Source organism: Taeniopygia guttata, chromosome 1 (genome assembly GCF_048771995.1).
Source record: "Taeniopygia guttata chromosome 1, bTaeGut7.mat, whole genome shotgun sequence".
In the NCBI taxonomy this organism is placed as follows: Eukaryota; Metazoa; Chordata; class Aves; order Passeriformes; family Estrildidae; genus Taeniopygia; species Taeniopygia guttata.
In genome coordinates, this window is record NC_133024.1 from 1,019,221 (window position 1) to 1,036,338 (window position 17,118).

General features: G+C 36.7%; 1 protein-coding gene across 14 annotated transcripts in view; it reads right to left on the bottom strand.

The window, feature by feature from the left end:
* Positions 1-17,118, bottom strand: part of SENP7 (SUMO specific peptidase 7) — a 34,907-nt gene that overhangs the window by 8,409 nt on the left and 9,380 nt on the right. For 5 of the 14 annotated variants that reach the window (XM_072933804.1, XM_072933720.1, XM_030280526.4 and 2 more), the window contains 13 exons: positions 15,015-15,212; positions 11,540-11,655; positions 10,624-10,793; positions 9,326-9,677; positions 8,610-8,767; positions 7,554-7,700; positions 6,103-6,136; positions 5,167-5,334; positions 3,322-3,584; positions 2,137-2,270; positions 1,314-1,430; positions 662-781; positions 252-344 (listed from right to left, as the gene is read on the bottom strand). In XM_072933804.1, the coding sequence (XP_072789905.1) occupies positions 252-344; positions 662-781; positions 1,314-1,430; positions 2,137-2,270; positions 3,322-3,584; positions 5,167-5,334; positions 6,103-6,136; positions 7,554-7,700; positions 8,610-8,767; positions 9,326-9,677; positions 10,624-10,793; positions 11,540-11,655; positions 15,015-15,212 (2,070 nt within the window). The remainder of the gene's footprint in view (positions 1-251; positions 345-661; positions 782-1,313; positions 1,431-2,136; positions 2,271-3,321; positions 3,585-5,166; positions 5,335-6,102; positions 6,137-7,553; positions 7,701-8,609; positions 8,768-9,325; positions 9,678-10,623; positions 10,794-11,539; positions 11,656-15,014; positions 15,213-17,118) is intronic. The other 9 variants (XM_072933959.1, XM_030280999.4, XM_072933897.1 and 6 more) reach the window with 4 other exon arrangements.

Genomic DNA, 17,118 nt, shown 5'->3' on the forward strand with positions numbered 1-17,118 from the left:
ATCATAACACAAATTAGTCTGAAAAATACCTAACAGTAATTTTCAGTAAAAAAAAAAATACCAAAGGTACAAAGTTGACAGCTGAATAAACATCTTACCTTTTGAACAGCTTTCAAAAATTATTAATTCCACACGTGTTACTTCTTCAAAATCTAATCTATCACAGGCAATGATCAGCCACAGATTTTTACTACTACAACACTCACTGAAACCTTTAAATAGCAGAAAAGGTGTTGAAAACATAGACTTACTCCTCATTGACAGGCACAAAGATATAATCTTTATTGAAGATATTTATATGGCGAGTCCATGTTCTTACTCTTCTGTGTCTTCTCTGTGCTGCTCTGAAAAAACAAACGACAATTGTTGTTTGGTTTCACTCCTTTCACTTACAGCAAGGCATAGGGATTAGCACTCCTACATCTCCCCAGTCCCTCAATGGGTTTTTAATTTATTCTAGAAATTTCCTAGACAGACCATTGAGCCCAAGTGACTAATGAGCCATTTCTGAACCATTTTAAGCTCTTCTTGAAAGAAAACCCCACAATCATTCATAGATTGGAGTGGATTTCTTGCAATTATTATTTACTGCACTAAATGCAAAACCCTCATCTGAACACCAGTCGGTTTCTGGTCATAATGGCATCTAAAATGAACTTACGAAACTTTGGCATCCCCCTCAGAGTTTTTTTCTGTCCTGGTCAGGCACTTGTAGAAGAAACTGCTAAAAATGTGTGTACGGTCAGCAACATGTTTTGGTGCCTTCTCCAACAACAGATACCTACCAAAGAAGAATACAAAATTATGAAACTATTTTTCTAGAAAGTACTGTTACTGCTAAAACAAAAGGGCAGTTATTCTAATGACTTATCATACTATGGCAACTGATACTAGAACTTAAAATCAGTTGCCTTCAACAGCCACTAATCACACCCAACTTTCCTCTTTTAAGTATTCACATCAGCAGAGCATATAACAGCCAAGCACATACTAAGAAGGCAGTTATTTTTTGTCTCCAATTTCTTCTCCAGTGTTCAAGCTTCTGACTTTATTTTGAAAGTTAGGTACCTAGCTCTTACAATTAAGAGAGACCTGGAAAACCTAACCAAGTATAAACCTATATGTGTATACTATGTGCCTATACTTGTGCCTCCTCAAAGAGCACGGAAAACAGGTCAGTTAAATTGTCCATTTCACTTTTTCCCACTGTTACTTCTGAAATTTTGTATTTAGTGACCAACACTTATAGTAACATTCGAGTCCACATCACACCCCAGAGAGTGAAGGATAGAAGAAGGGCTGAGATCACTTACTTTAGATAGAAATCAATGATGACATCATTGAGAAACTCGCCATATTCTAAGCACTCTAGGTCTTCTCTTGTGACTCCCAGGCCTCCTTTTGCAGGTGGGGGTGGATAAACAATTAAACTAGAAAACAAATCATATCACAACAGTGACAAACTCTTATGAGACATTGTTCTGAATATGGCTGTCTTATATGCAGAAGATTTTCTATAAAACATGTGAAAAGCAGTAGTTCTCAAAACCTTACCATTTCCTCCTCCAATATTTAGGTGGTACAAAACAAGTATCACCCCAAAGCACTCTGAAACTTTGATAAAAACTTTTGAAAAGCAGACTATTTTTGTCTTCATCCTGTTTTCCTATTTTTATCAAAGTATTTGAAAAATGGCTGTATAAAATGTGAAGTAATACTAGAGGACAAATGGTTATAAAAAGATTGAGTGTGACAGAACAGTAAAAGAAAACTTTGTTCAGAGTTTACAAAAAGATGGCTTAAATTAGTAAGTTTTGCTAAGACAGGATTAAATGGGTACTGACAGAACCCATGAGGTCCCCACCCTCCTTGCTGATGCACCCATGATATGACCTTGTAGTCACAAATCAGACTTACTCCAATTTCTGTGAGACTGTCATCCTACAACACACCCATATTGTCTTGTAACAGGTAACTACGCTGATATTTGCTGATATTTTAGATTTGAAGAGTGACTTTTATACAACACTTTCAAATCAACTAGAGAATGGCAGATAAGTGAAGGCTTTTAATTCAGTAATTAATTAATTCAATTTATTATATTTTCTCTTTCTCATTTATATGAAATACACTTACTTCTCAACTGCTCCAATTTCTCTTACTTCTTTCCATTCATCACTCAGTGCAGAGGACAAAGAGACACAATAGCAGCCACTATTCTGCTTATTTGCAAGGGCATAACTGGGCCTGACGACTTTCAGCTTTGATTCCTATGAGAAAAACACAGACAATTGTAAAAAACATTATACAGCTTGATACATAAAAAACAAGATGCAAAACCCAAGCCTAAAAGCCACAGGAGTACCCTGCATCACTGAAGAGGATTCTTGCTGGAGATTCAAAGTATAAACTTTGGTATTTGGGCAAACATACCATTGTTCAGACTAAATTAATAACTAAAAAGTTATTAATATTTTAAAAAATAATGACAGATCTTAGTTGATAATAATCTCTCTAAAACTATTCTAAAGTATCATTTAGCCAAGTGAACCAGAAATGGTTTTGGAGAAGAAACATAAAAGAATGGAGACAAGTGTCAGACTGTCTTACCAGAAGCTGTATATGCTTGGAAGGTTTGAAAATCTAGTCCTTGAACAATATGCCTAAAAACAACCCATATTTGAGCTGGCTGGCTTCCTTTTAAAGTCCCCAATTTCATGGACCTTTCAGATTCATATGCTGTCTCTTGGTTTTTTACCGGTGGGAACAAAGGTATGTAAATTCTGTGTGACAATGATGTGGGGCTGGGTTTGGACATCTACTCAAGAGATTAAACCAAGATAATACGTCAACTTGCATGGATTCATTTCCCCAGCAGTCTGAGGAATAATTCAGCATTTTCAAGCTGTGGAGACCCCACAAGTACATCTAAAGGCATCTGGAGGACCATCTACACAGCTCCTCCTTTGCTGCACTTCCACCTCAACCAAAAAAATGGTTCCATTATTCATTACTTGATTAACTTCCTGCTTGCTGCCCTAGAGACACCACAAGGGCAAAACACCCCTGTGGTTCTAAATTTACACAACCATGAATAGATCTAAAGCATTGGTACTTGCCATTTATTGAGGCAAGTACCAGTGCTTTATATGAGGTTTACAGACTATCCCTCTGTGGACACAGAGGCTGACTGCAAATTTTGGAGTAATCCTGACTAGGTTTTTTTGAGCTATGAATTAAGGAAGAATACTGACCTAAAATTTACTCAAATGTGTGAATGCCAACCAGTGGTGATGAATGAAAGAGCAGCTATCCACTAACCTGAATTACAGGCTCATGAACATCTGAGGTATTCTCTTTTGGCATGTATTGCTTTAGTAGATCCTTATTGCAACTCACAAAAGAGCTTTCTTCAGGAGAAAGATCCTTAAGCAAGGATAATGCTTGTTTACAAGACAAAAACTCAGCAAGATCTGGTGCTCTGTTCCTCTTGCTGACAGCTGTAATCAGTTTAGTCAGTCTGTCTTCTTCCCATTCTGTGAGTGGTTGAGACAGTTCAAAAACTACAAATTCATTTGATTTGGCTGGAAAAGGGAGAGAATGGTAACATTAACTATTAGATTATGTGATAGAGACTTGTCTGAACACCCACAAAAGAACAAAAAAGGACATAAAAACATTCACATTACTATGTAAAATTTAAAAGTGTAAAACAATCAAACAGAAATTTAATAAAAATTCCTGATGGTTTTTCCAACAAGAACATAACTAATGCAGATAAACCTAATATTAAAAGATGCCTTGCATCTTCAGACCCACATTCCACTCAATTCATTAGGAACTGTATCCAAAGAAGGTACCAGTAACTTCAATAAACTTGCATCAACTAAAGGTTGCTGTCTGCTAAAATTTTATTCAGTAGTTTGCTTCAAACTACTTGTACTCCTTATGTAAAGCTGCCATTACTTATAATTTTTCTTCATACAGGTGGTAACTGTATAGGGAATACATTCTATTAAATGTCACACAGACAATGCTGACATCATCTTTTTCGTAGATGCTATTTGCAACAATTTTGCTTACGTAAAAACCTTGTATTATTGTGCCACTCTGAATATGTGAGCCAAAGTTATACTCTATTTACAGAGATTCATGCTGGAAAACCAAATAGAATGAGTCCATAATACTCTGAGACTAAACAGCCCGTTTGGCCTTTTGTGGAAATTTTCTTCAATAATAATGCAATGGCTCACTGCAGTGTTGTCAAAGGTCAAGTCAATCTCTACTTGCCAAGCCTTTTGTATAGCATATATAATACTCAAGAATAAGGACATTTAACACATCCATACATTTTAAAGGGAGAAGATGCTTTGTACTCAAGTCTAGTTTCAGAAGGCTTTCTGACAGAGACTACAATTAAATTGTTCTGATGTCTTTTTATTAAGTAGCAGTAGTTTTGAATCACATAATATTAGGTTTTTTTTCTTCCAAATAAAAGTACAGTGAAGTATTTTAGAAATGCAGAAGTAACCATCTACACTGGTACAGCCTCACCTTGAGTGCATGTATGCAATTTTGGGCATCACAAAATAAAAATGACATTAAGCTATCAGAGAGCATCCAGAGGAGGGCCACAAAGATGGTAAAGGGCCTTGAGGGGAAGTCGTACAAGAAGCAGCTGAGATGACTTGGCTTGTTCAGCTGCAGAAGAGGAAGCTAAGGACAGACCCCATTGCAGTTACAGCGTCCTTGTGAGGGGGAGAGGAGGGGCAGGCACTGATCTCTGCTCTGGTGACAGTGACAGGACCCCAGGAATGGCCTGAAGTTGTGTCAGGGGAGGGTTAGGTTGGATATCAGGAAAAGATTCTTCCCCAGAGGGTGTTTGGGCCCTGGAACAGGCTCCCCAGGGAAGTGGTCACAGCACCAAGCCCGACAGAGTTCAAGAAGCATTTTGACAATGCTGTCAAGCACATGGTGTGATTCTTGGGGATGGTGCTATGCAGGGCCAGGAGCTGGACTCAATCATGCTTCCAACTCCATGTATTTTCTGATTCTGTAATCTTTACAACATTATAGGCTTTCCTCTGCATTCAAGAAACACAGCTGAAAAACAACCACTTTACTGACGTGACCTTTTCATTGCACTTAAGGAAAGCAATTACTTACATGGCTGGCTGGTAACTAACTTTCCCATCTGGGTTTCAATCTCTTCTACATAATCCACAGACAACCAAAGAAAAATAATTGTTGAAGAACAGCCACCACCACTTTTCCACCAGCCAAATCTTCTCAGATCCAGTGTATCCACTGTAAGCTCAATGTTCTTCAAAAACACTGTAGAAAACAGAATTGAAAAAGCCATGCTCTTAACAGCCATGGACAGAGCACTACATATGCTGAGAGGCATGACAGGAGTGTATTAACACAATACTTATAGATTTTATGCCTTGCATTACATGAAATCCTGAGAATGCAATATTTAAGTCAGTTACATCAAGCTGTGTAAAACAAAGTTACCAAATTGTAACACAAAAATATAAACACCTGCATGCAGGATTCTTCCTGAAAAAATTGTTTTTTCCTCAAAATAACCACCATTAATACCTACAAATATGGAAAAAAGAATACTGCAAATCATTAATTCCTATATGCCTTCAGTCAACTCTGCTTAGAACTGCTCATAAACCTTTTCCTACTAGACGTCATATTGGAAAATCAACTGAATGCAAATCTATATTCCTATTAACTTTAGTCCACACATACATTTTTGTAAACCTAAGGATCTAAAATGCTAGTTTGAAAAGTTCAATGTTTCACCTCAAAAACACGCATAGTCATATCTGCTATACTTCAACACCTAAAATATGCAGGAATATGGGAGGCACGCCATAAAAAACACAAATTGACCTTAAAAGTACAAGAAGCTGCTAAGTTGTTAATGCTTACACTATAGACACCAAAACTTTCATTTATTGAAAAACACAAAAAATTATCTAACATCTTTGCGAGAGATAAATTATTTATAACAGAAATACATACTTAGTGTTTTAATGCAATACTTTAAAGATACCATTAAGAAAAGGCTAAAGAAAATTATCTTACCCTGAAATGGGATCACAATATTTTTCATTGTAAACTGAAATAAGATTTAAAAAAAATATATATTAGTTTACATTTTACAAACTGATGAAAACAATATATGTATTTTTAAATATATGCATTTCTTTCCTTATAGTGAAATAAACTGAAAATATATTAGAATCATTATGTCTGGAAAACACCATTAAGCTCAAGTCAAATATGCTTAGTTTGTGACCTCACACTGCCTGTATCACCTAAAAAACATTCCTAAAGGCACTGCAGAGCATAAGTGACAGTAAGTAACTTCCAGAAATGCAAGGCACTGAGAAATGAGCAGAAAGTTGCAGACTGCCTACAGGCTCCTTAAAAAGAAGAGAAAAGAACACTTGGGACAGAAGGAGCTAAAACAACCTGTGTGAAGCTGTCAGGTGCACTGCTTGAAGTAAGGACATGACAGAAGTGGTTCAACTTTATGCTGCTATTTCTTTCCATCAGTCTTTGAGTTAAAGGCCTTGAAAGATTGCACTTGCACTGCTGCTATGTTAAAGAGGCTTTGCTAAATGAAAAATGCTTTACTGTCACTTTGACAAAAGGTTATATGTATTAGCAAAGGAGGTTTCCCCTGTGGCACCACAGTAGGCACAAAGTTGTGTTTCCCAAGCAAGATTTCTACTTTACACTTAAGAGCATTAATCCTAAACTTATTTCAACTCATCCTTCAATTTTTCTGCCTATTAATTTAGAACATTTCCATGAAATGTTTTTGCAACTGCTGTTTTGTGAGAAGCTGAAATTGTTATTACAATCCAAGATTTCAAAATGTCTTACAGAAGGCAAAAGAGATGCAGGTTCAAACATCTCTTTTTCAGTTGCAATATACAGAATGAACGTGGTCACAGACCTGTTGAAACTCCTGGAGTTGGTGCTCCATTTAAAGAACATCTTCACTTATGTTTCTACACGCTGTGAGTAGCAGACTGTCTATACACTAAAGCTTTTAGTACTGTTTTTATGCTAGCTGAAGCCACAAAGCAAGCAACAAGTTTTTTTAAAAGGCAAGAGCATAGTATATATCTGAACGCTGATCATTATTAATTACTTTATTAGAACACAACTACTATTTCAGAAAAGTAATAGGTCTTTATTTTAAGTGACATGATTTGGCCATTAATATGGCCCTTGTTTTCTGTTAGAATTCATAAAAAACTTCCTGAGTATGACTTTTACTCCAGTATAGCATTTATACAGAACCTTTACATGTGAAAACTGTGGCTACAGCAAATCAGTTAGCTTTTATATTGACAGCAATCCAAATGCACAAGGCAATGGACCACACACTCCATTGTTTAGCCAAAGGAATTTAATGCAACAGTAATAAAAACTCTGTGCTTCCACACTAAGTACCACTGACTTTGTTTAACCAGAATTTTAATTTTTAAATAGTCACAAAACAGCATAATAGAACAACTTACCCTAGCAGGACCTGTTGATAGACACTTAAATTTCCCAATGTGTAGTCTATCAAACTCAATATCCAGTGCCAGATTTGTCTGCTTTCTGGGTATGCTTCCAGAAGGTAAGCTAAGAGGACATTTATCTTCAATTGACTCTGCTAAAAACTGAAAAAAAAAAAAAAAAGTATTTGTTAGATATGCCTCTCTTGTAACTTCAGGAATACCTTTCTTCATGGTTGTAAGAATTGACTCTCAAACTCAGCTTCCACATTAAAAAAACATTAAAAAGCTCTAAGTGTTATTACATTCTTTACTGACAATTTCCTTAGGGGTCTAACAGTACCTTGCTACACCTCCATTACCAAGACTCAATCTGTGTTCTTGACTTTTTACTAATTTAGAACCAAGACAAACAACGGAGCAACAAAATAATACCCTTCTTTCCATAGCAAAGCTTCAGGATTCAGTTCTGTGCTTATGATTTAATTGATTCACCTGTGAGAAGAGGCAGCAGCAATGGCTCTTCTGGCTTGTTTCAGGATTAGACATAACCCATATCCAGGTCAGAGCAAGTACCCAAAACCTAATTAAGTCCAAAATGGGGCAAACAACCTTTATGGCTACTTTTAGATTCAAGTTCTACAGCTAGGCTGACAGGAAAGGGAACTTCACCTTATCTCTGTCTGCTGTCAACAAAGATCCTGAACTTCTATAAGCCCGGAATGACACCAGAGGATTGGATGACAAAATTAAACCACGATCAATGTAAAACTGTGTGAAAACAAATTTTTCCACAGATGTATCTTTATCATGTCTGTTTCTACCTCAGGTTACTATATGATCTTCTTGTTTTCTGAAATTAAGTATTTCCAAATGTTTATTCTCAAAACAGGAAATACATTGTGTGCAGCAAAAACACCCAAGCTTCAGAACCAGACTGTCCAGTATTCTATCTGTGAAATAAATTACTGCAGCTTCTGCTTGTGGCTGAGACCATAATAAACAATCATTTTCTATAACAAACATTACAGAAATAAGTTGGCATAACAATACATAGGCCAAAAGCTGGACTACCTGCTCTGTGTGACTTTTCATCTTGTTTTCTAATTGCTTCTCTGAAAAACAGAAGTCAGACTGTTGGTCTGTTTCTTTACTTGTGGTGATACTATCCTGCATCAGCTCTGTGCATTGTGGTTCAGAAGGTCCATCTTCATCATCACTGGAAAGGATAACTAAAAAGGAAAAAAGAAGTATACATATACTACAAATTACAGACTTGTGAATATTTCATTCCTTGTGGATTTCAGACAAGTAAAGAATTCTGGCTCGCAGTCATGATATCAAAGTACACTGCTCAGACCGGTCAAGATCTGCTTGCATGGAATTGTATGCAACAAGCAGTGCTCTGCATCTTTACAAACACTTTTATACCAGATCCTCAACATTATTTGGCTATTAAATGAAACAGGACACAGCACAGCTGCTTCAAAGAAGAGAGTAATTTTTCTCAGTTTTAGCATCATTAAAAATTAAAAGCTTGGTTTTTCCATAGCCACAAAATCAGCTGAAAAAAGAAGATTGGAATTCAAGAATCTTGCTGTCCATCAAGTTTCTCAGGTACCAGATCCTGACACTAGGCACTGTTCTCTAACCTCCACACTGCATTAACAACAACAGGACAGCAGACTTCAATCTTTGGTTCCCTATGTCTCAAGCAGCCAGTTAGCTCCAGCTCTCCCAGAACCGAGTGTAACAGCAGGAATTGTCACCAGCACAGGCACAGTACATACTTGGGTCAATGGAAACAAGGTGCTGATTACCCCTGCAGATTCTGTTCCGCAGCTTGCTCAGGTACTCGGATTTGTCCATCTTTAACTTCCTGATTGCAGGAACCCGTGGTGAAATCACATCCTCTCTGGTGGCAGAAAGCTGTTTCTTTGGCAAATTTCTGGAAGGAGACTCTGAGGCAGAGGCCTCTGTGCGGCTGTGAGCAGGCCTTAAGTGGTTGTGGGTGGAAGAGTCTTTAGAGTCTCTCTCTGCTGGGCAATCTGACACCAGAATAGGATCAGATCTGTGGTTTTGTCCATCTTCACAGGGTATTCTGCAGCCAGGAGACTGAGCTGAACTCAAACTTTTATCTTCCTAGAAACAGGAATCAGAGATAGCATGCAAGTTTATTAATTGACATTTCTAGATGGTTCAGATCACTGATCTTAGCTACGTGCTAGAAAAAATAATTATAGCTTAACACAGTGACATTTAATGCTCAATTCTGGATAATGTCTCCCCGCTCATATTCCAAAGAGTATTATTACATAAAAGCATGAGGGACAACCTTTTAAAAGGCTACAGTGACCACTATTCAAACTGGACAAGGAACTATTTCTGATTTTCAGCAGCTCTGTCAGTGTCAGACATGGAGAGGCCAATAATCAGTGCTTTCTTTGCTTTCCAAAAGTGTGGCTTGCTCAACTGGATTTTACAGGTTTGATAACTGCCTGTCTCTGTACGGCTTAAATCAGAAGGCTACAGAGATGCCTTTATTATCTATATTCAAATGCTTGAATATAAACCACACTGTGTACTTGACTGATGCCCTCCGTCTTTTATTTGTTGGGGTTTTTTTCAAATCCTAATGATGGGTAAGAACAAAATTTCAGGAAAAAGTACAACGGACTAAGGAGGAAGCAAAAAGGTGACATCTGCCAGATTCCAATAACCTCAGGTATACTTTGCAGTTTTGCTGTTAATGCCCCTAATTAGTCCCCAATTCTAGATCACCTGTGAAAGAAGATTCATTTAAGTAGCTAGATGCCTTCTTTTCAAAATTGTTTGAATCTATGCTCCTGCCTGAAGGAAACGTTGTCATTCATCTTTCTCAACCTTTCTGCTACAATAAGCACATTGTGATGATGTGGACAGAAGAACTTTTATTCACTCCTTGTGATGCATCACTGAACTACTTTACCTCAACAGGTTAACGCCTACTAATATATCTGTATAATAAATCCTATTTATTGGCATAATCCTTTTATTTGGGATGCTGCTAAGTATGTGTGAATGTGTGCTAAAATTAAGTGCAACTTACAGAGAATGCAAGTGACTTTTGTGGAACCTGTGCATTACAATCATCAGAAATATGGCCACTATGTCTTCTTTTCCTTTTCTCAGAATCAAAAGAGCCCAATTCTTTTTGACTAAGAGTAGTGCTGCTCATGTGTCTGCTCCTCTTCTCCAGTTCACCACAGTGCTTGTTTTCTGTGTCCAAAAAAAAAAAGTAATTTAACATACTATCTTTAAAAACATTTATATTTCTTCATATTGTTTATGTCTTATATAAAATGCATGGAAGCAGGTGTAATAAGTTCTCCACAGTAAGTTCTTTCCTTTTTTAATTGTATATGGCTGCCAAAACATATTCCCTAAAATTGTTTTTTTTGCATTATTAGTCAAGGGTATAACCAAATTCATAGCTCCCTTCCAAACAAAAATTAGCACTTTATACTCCACAGTCTTTCTTTATCTTCTACCACGTGCAATATTCTCAATTTCCTGTTCTAATCTGCAAATATGAGTAGCCAGCATAAAAAGATAACACATTATCCCTGGAGAATGTGCATAGAGGTCATAATTCTTCAGCAGTAAAAACAGATATTGTCTAGCATTAATGTTTTAGTAGGGTTCACAAACTATTTGAGTATTCTTAATGGATTACATTCTTCATTATAAGACTTTTTGGAAAATCAAGATTATATCAGTGCAGTGAGGGTGCACTGTCTCATTTTTCTTCCACAGATTTGATTCACCAGTTTTATTCCTATTTAAAACCAGGCATTTGACATATTTTTACTGTATCTGTAAAAAAAAAATGTATTCTGAGGAAACATATACACTGTGTGCAATACCTCAATTTATTTCTGTGCTCTCCTCACAGTAAAAAAGAAAAATATCCCAACAATCTCCAAAATTCATACTTAACTGCCAGATGACTGCTAACTACAAACCTTTCTTCTGCAGCTCTCGTCTTCTGAAAGAGACAGCATTAATTTTTTCTGGTTCCTTAGAAGCCTTGGTCAATTTACACAGTTCATCATCTGTCTTTCTCAGGCAATGTTCAGACCTGGAAATAGTATTAACTGTGACTTATCTTTAATTTTGAAATAATACTGAATAAAAATCCCAAGAGAAACAAGAGTTGACCAGACTTCAAACTTCTGCCTCTCCCACAAACATGTGTACCTTACCAAATGAAACACAAATTAATTCAGTCCAGTTATGGAAATACACATATACTCTAACATTATTAATGAAACAGATGCTTCTAAAAAGCACAGTATGAGAATCTGATATGCTTGAGATCAGACACTGAAACATGATTTTGCTTTAAGGAATGACTGCAACAAGAACACAAGGAAAAAAGAGAACAGTCAGTTGACTATCATTGCCTTTGTAAAAATATACTACATTCTCACCATATTTGTTAACTTAGATTCAGAACTGGTGATAGAATCCATTGAGTAAGATCTTAAAATGTGAAATTATTTGAAATAGAAATTCCTGCTCAAAAGGGCCTGAAACAGTAACTTTAAAGGTGGTGGAAAGGGATGGGCCATCAAAAGAACGAAACAGAAAAGAATTACAGTACTTAATCCAAATGGATTTTGTGTTTATCATTTTATAATGTGTTCAAGTCAGAGTGTTGTGGTCTCAAATTTTCAAAGAGCAAGTGATCATCACAGCACTGATATCACTGACAGCCAAGTTTCAACTCCTAAAAATCATCACCCACCATGGCAAAAAACATTCTTGACATCTCTAATCAGACAACCAAAACTGTTGAACGCTTTTTGAACAGATGACTACTCTTTAGTGACTCATCTGTAAATTGGTGTATCAGTGCTTTTTGGGAATTCTGTACAGACAAAGATTCCTGGAGTGCTCCAATACTACAGTGGTGAGCACTGGGAAAAAATTCCTGATTATCTTTCCATTCATAAAGAATCATGAACTGGACCAGACACAGAAGTAGTTTCCAATAAGTGCTATTGTTCATTCTGTACATGGAACAAGACACTCAGTCTTACACAGACTAGGCAGGTCACTATAGAAAACTTTATTTTGGAACCCACACTTCTCTCTCAACTAAAATATTTGTATGCATAACAGCTGTATAGAGTTGACAGTCTTAAAAGACCATACAAAACCATCAAGTGTTTTTCAGTATTTGTTTTACACCAACATCACAATTCGGGGATTTTAACAACAGAAAGCACGTGAATAGGGCTGTTTCAGCTAACAGATTTTCCTAAACATATTCGCTTTATACACAAATTCCACACGTTTTATTTTCCATGCCAGCTTCGCTGAAAATTCAGTTTAAAATACACCCCTCAACAGATATATGCATCACCTACGAAGCTATGGCAATATATATTGTAAAGTGTTTTTAACAACCACGAGAAAGAAATACTGTAAACACTTTAAAACCCTAGCTTTCTTTCTCTTTAAAACCTACCTCAAATTCATTAGTTATACTGACAGGTCAGTGCTCACTTAAATAAGTGCATTTCACACTGGGTTGTGGTAAAGCAACAAAAATTCACCAATTCTGTAATACAAAGAGCATGAATGGAAAGAGGAAGCTGGCAGTAAGTTTTAGCTGGTAGAGATAAGTTCATTTATTATCACCCTGTTCTGATGCCACACAATTCTTTAACTCAATCAGAAATTTTTACAGTACAGAACAAGCACAATTTTCAGCAATACAAAGCATGCATTCTGGCTACTCTGATGGTGCAAGAGTCTCTCTGTATGATCATGTGCATAAATGTGCACAACCCTTACAAGAGGGGAGCTTTTATTATTCTCCTCCAAAGAAGAGCCCCCAAATGAATCAGTGCCAAGTCTGTGGAATGCACTGACTTTACTCCCAGATACGTGACCAGGATCAAGCCATGACTTTGCTGAAATAATTCCTCAATTCTCCATTTCCCATATTGTATCTATGACAAGTTGCACTAAAGTGCTAGTCACTGGGGAAGGGAGAAAAGCCATCCTTTTCTGGATGCTGGTTCCTGATAACAAGCTTTTTACACAATACGTTAGAAAACCATGGACAGGTACAGATTATTAATCATTCAAACAATGAACCACTCCAAATCTAAAGCAAGGTGAGTTCACAACTACTACAAAAGATTGCCAGCTCAAACTATTACTGTGCTTAATATATGATACTGTGCTCCAGATATGAGTCAGAAAAAATACACAAGATACACCCTCAGATTTAGAGCGTTAAATACAAGAGTTCATGTTTTCCTCTCTATAAATCCATTACCTCCCATCATCCAAAACTTTAAAAAGTTAAAAAACTTCCAGATACCGAAAAATTAGTCTTATTTTGCAATAAAATAAAACAAACTCCAAAAACCTAAACTCACAGGAATCCAAATGAACACCCCACACTTCAGCCAGCCTTAAGTCACAGAAAATTATTAGCAAAAAATATGATACTTTAAAATGAGACAACCTAATAAACTGCTCTCTCTAAATCTCATTTAAATTGCAGCTTTGTCAGATTAATCTAAGTAGGAACAGGCAACTGAATAGGAAAAAAAATTGCTATTAATTTCAGTTCTCTAATATTTTGATGTATCAGAATGAGGAATATGACTGACTTTTCTCTATTTTAACTTGGGAATTTTTAATTACTCCTGCCTTAAAAAAAAAAAAAAACAACAAAAAACCCCATCATTCTTCATCTTTCTACTGTCTTCCTCAGAATTTCCTGTTATTTTTCCCTGTGGAAAATTTGCTGTTGTAGCCATAACAGACAAAAAGAGGCAGCTTACTTTGAATACAACTGCCACCTTAGAACAAAATATCTGTTATCTAATCTTAATATCTGACTTCTGCTAGTTTTATATGTCAAACATTACTGTGATGCTCAGTCAACCTAAATATAGGAAGAAAAGATGAAAAGTAGATGTTAAGTGATAGGAGGACACACATAGCCCTTAACCAAAGCCACCCTGTTAGGAATACTGACACCACCAGTGGGTTAATGTGAAAAGAAATTAATTATCACAGAGAGGAATTTGGAGATATTTTTGCAAAAGAAGTTTTTGAAATCATGCTAGAACACACTAACACCAACAGGAAAGCAAGATTTTGGTTCTGGACACAAAACCACCTTAGATGTGTTAGAATTACTTTTGTTTCTTCCCAAATCAAAGCAGTGATGCATTGCAAACAGAAACTCCTTCTAAGAAAGAAAAGTAGCCTTTTAACATCGGGTCCAGCAAACCAGAACAAATGCAATGTTAAAATGGCTCATTGGAGAAGCGTGTTAATTTGCACTCAACAAACCAATCTCTCGATTCAAGAAAAGAGTAGAACAAAAGTTGTTTCAGGGAAATTCTGTTCCACTGTGAAGTTAGGTCATTTCAGGAAGACTGGCAAAATCAGCAGTGAGTAACATACCTTTCAGAAAGAAAAGAATTTTCATGAGGAGAACTTAACATTTGACATGTCTGTAGGCTGGCAACAGCTGATGAGGGCAGTTGACCCAATTGCAATTTGTCTGCAGCAGGTAAATTTGCATCAATTATTACGTGGCTGTCTATGTACTTTCTTCCAATTTTCGTACTCAGGACGTTCGTCAAGATAACTTTGGGTTGCCTGCCATACATATAATAGTAAATGATAAGTACTGCACTGCAATCTACAGAAACAAGCTTCTTGTTAAATTCATGTATCCTAGAGGCTTGGAATTAAACATCAGCATTTTGTAGTCCCTTAGGGGCAAAAAAAAAATTAATAATAATCACATTAATGTACATGGAAAGCAGGCAAACACAAAATAAGACCAAGGTAAGAAAAACTAGCCATGTAGTTTTATCTTAGCCAGATACTATGCACACCGCATTGCCTCTAACATATCCTGCAGTACTGTTTAAAAACTGGTAAATATTTCCCTCTAAACGGCTTCCATGCAGCATCTGTACACATTTGTCAGACTCTGGAACAAATAATCTTGATTTTCCTGTGAACAAGAAGCCTCCAGTAAAACAGCAAATTTTCTAAAGCACTTAGTGAAAAGGTAGAAAAGTAGCCCGTACACAAAAGGTAGCATTAGATTTTATTCCACTCCTCAAATATGAGGTGGCACTCTATAGTATTGCAAGGCCCAGAAAAATACCCCCAGGTGTTAAAACAGACCAGCATCAAAAATAAGCCAAGCAGAAATACAGAGGTGCAACTCCTACTTGAACACACACATAATGAGTAAGAGCAGCTCAGCTTCATACAGTGACACAGCAGCCAGCTTGTTGTACAGCCCATATCCACTTCCTTCCTCAGACTGGGATTTAATGCTACCACTCCATTGCAATTTATTTTATATTAGGTTGTAAGGCTGTGGCCTTTTTGAATGTGTTTTGAACAACAATGCCTTTTGGGAATTGACTGCATAATTCTCCTGTTGCCTGTGTTCATCCTCCAGCACAGGCTCTGTGACATCTGGAGAGCACTCACATCTCCTCTGGCACCAAGATGTAAATTTGCTTTTCATCAGGACACTACCTTCCAGACACGATTGCAGAGACCCACAGGGGATAAACAATTAAGAGATACAATTAAAGATGAAAATTCTAATACTGAAGAACATGTAGACTGGATGTAACCTCCAGTAAAGGAAGCCCCTAAACTGTCTGTCATCAGAAGCTCAACAGAAAATCCAGAGAATACAGCATTCACTCCAGCCATACTTTTCCCTGAATATCTACAATTGACCACTGCTTGCAGGGCTGCAAAGAAGATACTAGACTTGCTATGCTTTTCTTCTGATCATTTATGACAGTTTACCTAATTTCATGAGTAGTCTAAAGCAGTAACAGTGAAAATACACCTTGGTATCTCCTCTTAGAAAAGCGCTGCAGTTAAATTCAAGTGTATTCTTTTCACAAGAATAAAAAAAAGCCAAACATTTAGAGAATCCAATGGCTAAACCATAATTAATTGGTCTTGACAGTACAAGATCATCTAGAAGCCATTTGATCAGAAAAAACACTAAAGCATGCCTGGCACCATCTCTTGGTGAAGGAAAACCAAAGGCAATTATTCCTATTTCTAAAACAAGTATTTACCATAGTCTCTCATCTACCTCGCCAAAACTGAAAAAAAACCACAAAGGCAATGAAAACATAGTTATGCATGTAATGATGGAAAAAAACAAAGAATATATAATGAAAAATGTTGTTAGCTGCCCATGACAAGTCTCATGTTGCTTTTCATAGGCAAGAAAACAATTATCCTACCTTATACACCACAGGAACAAAAGCTATTGTTTATACCACTTTGGGGAAAAATGCTTGACATCTATTTCACACAAGTCACAGCTGCTTGATATGGTTCCCTACCCAACTATCATATTGTGTACACATACCAGTGCTGGAACTGCTGTCTCCAACTCATTCAAATTTGTATTAGAAAGTGATGAACATGAGACAAGGAGACTGCTGGCTCATTTGGGACTAAACTACTACTAATTGTTTACACCACTGACTTCCTGGCTATATTCTTTTAC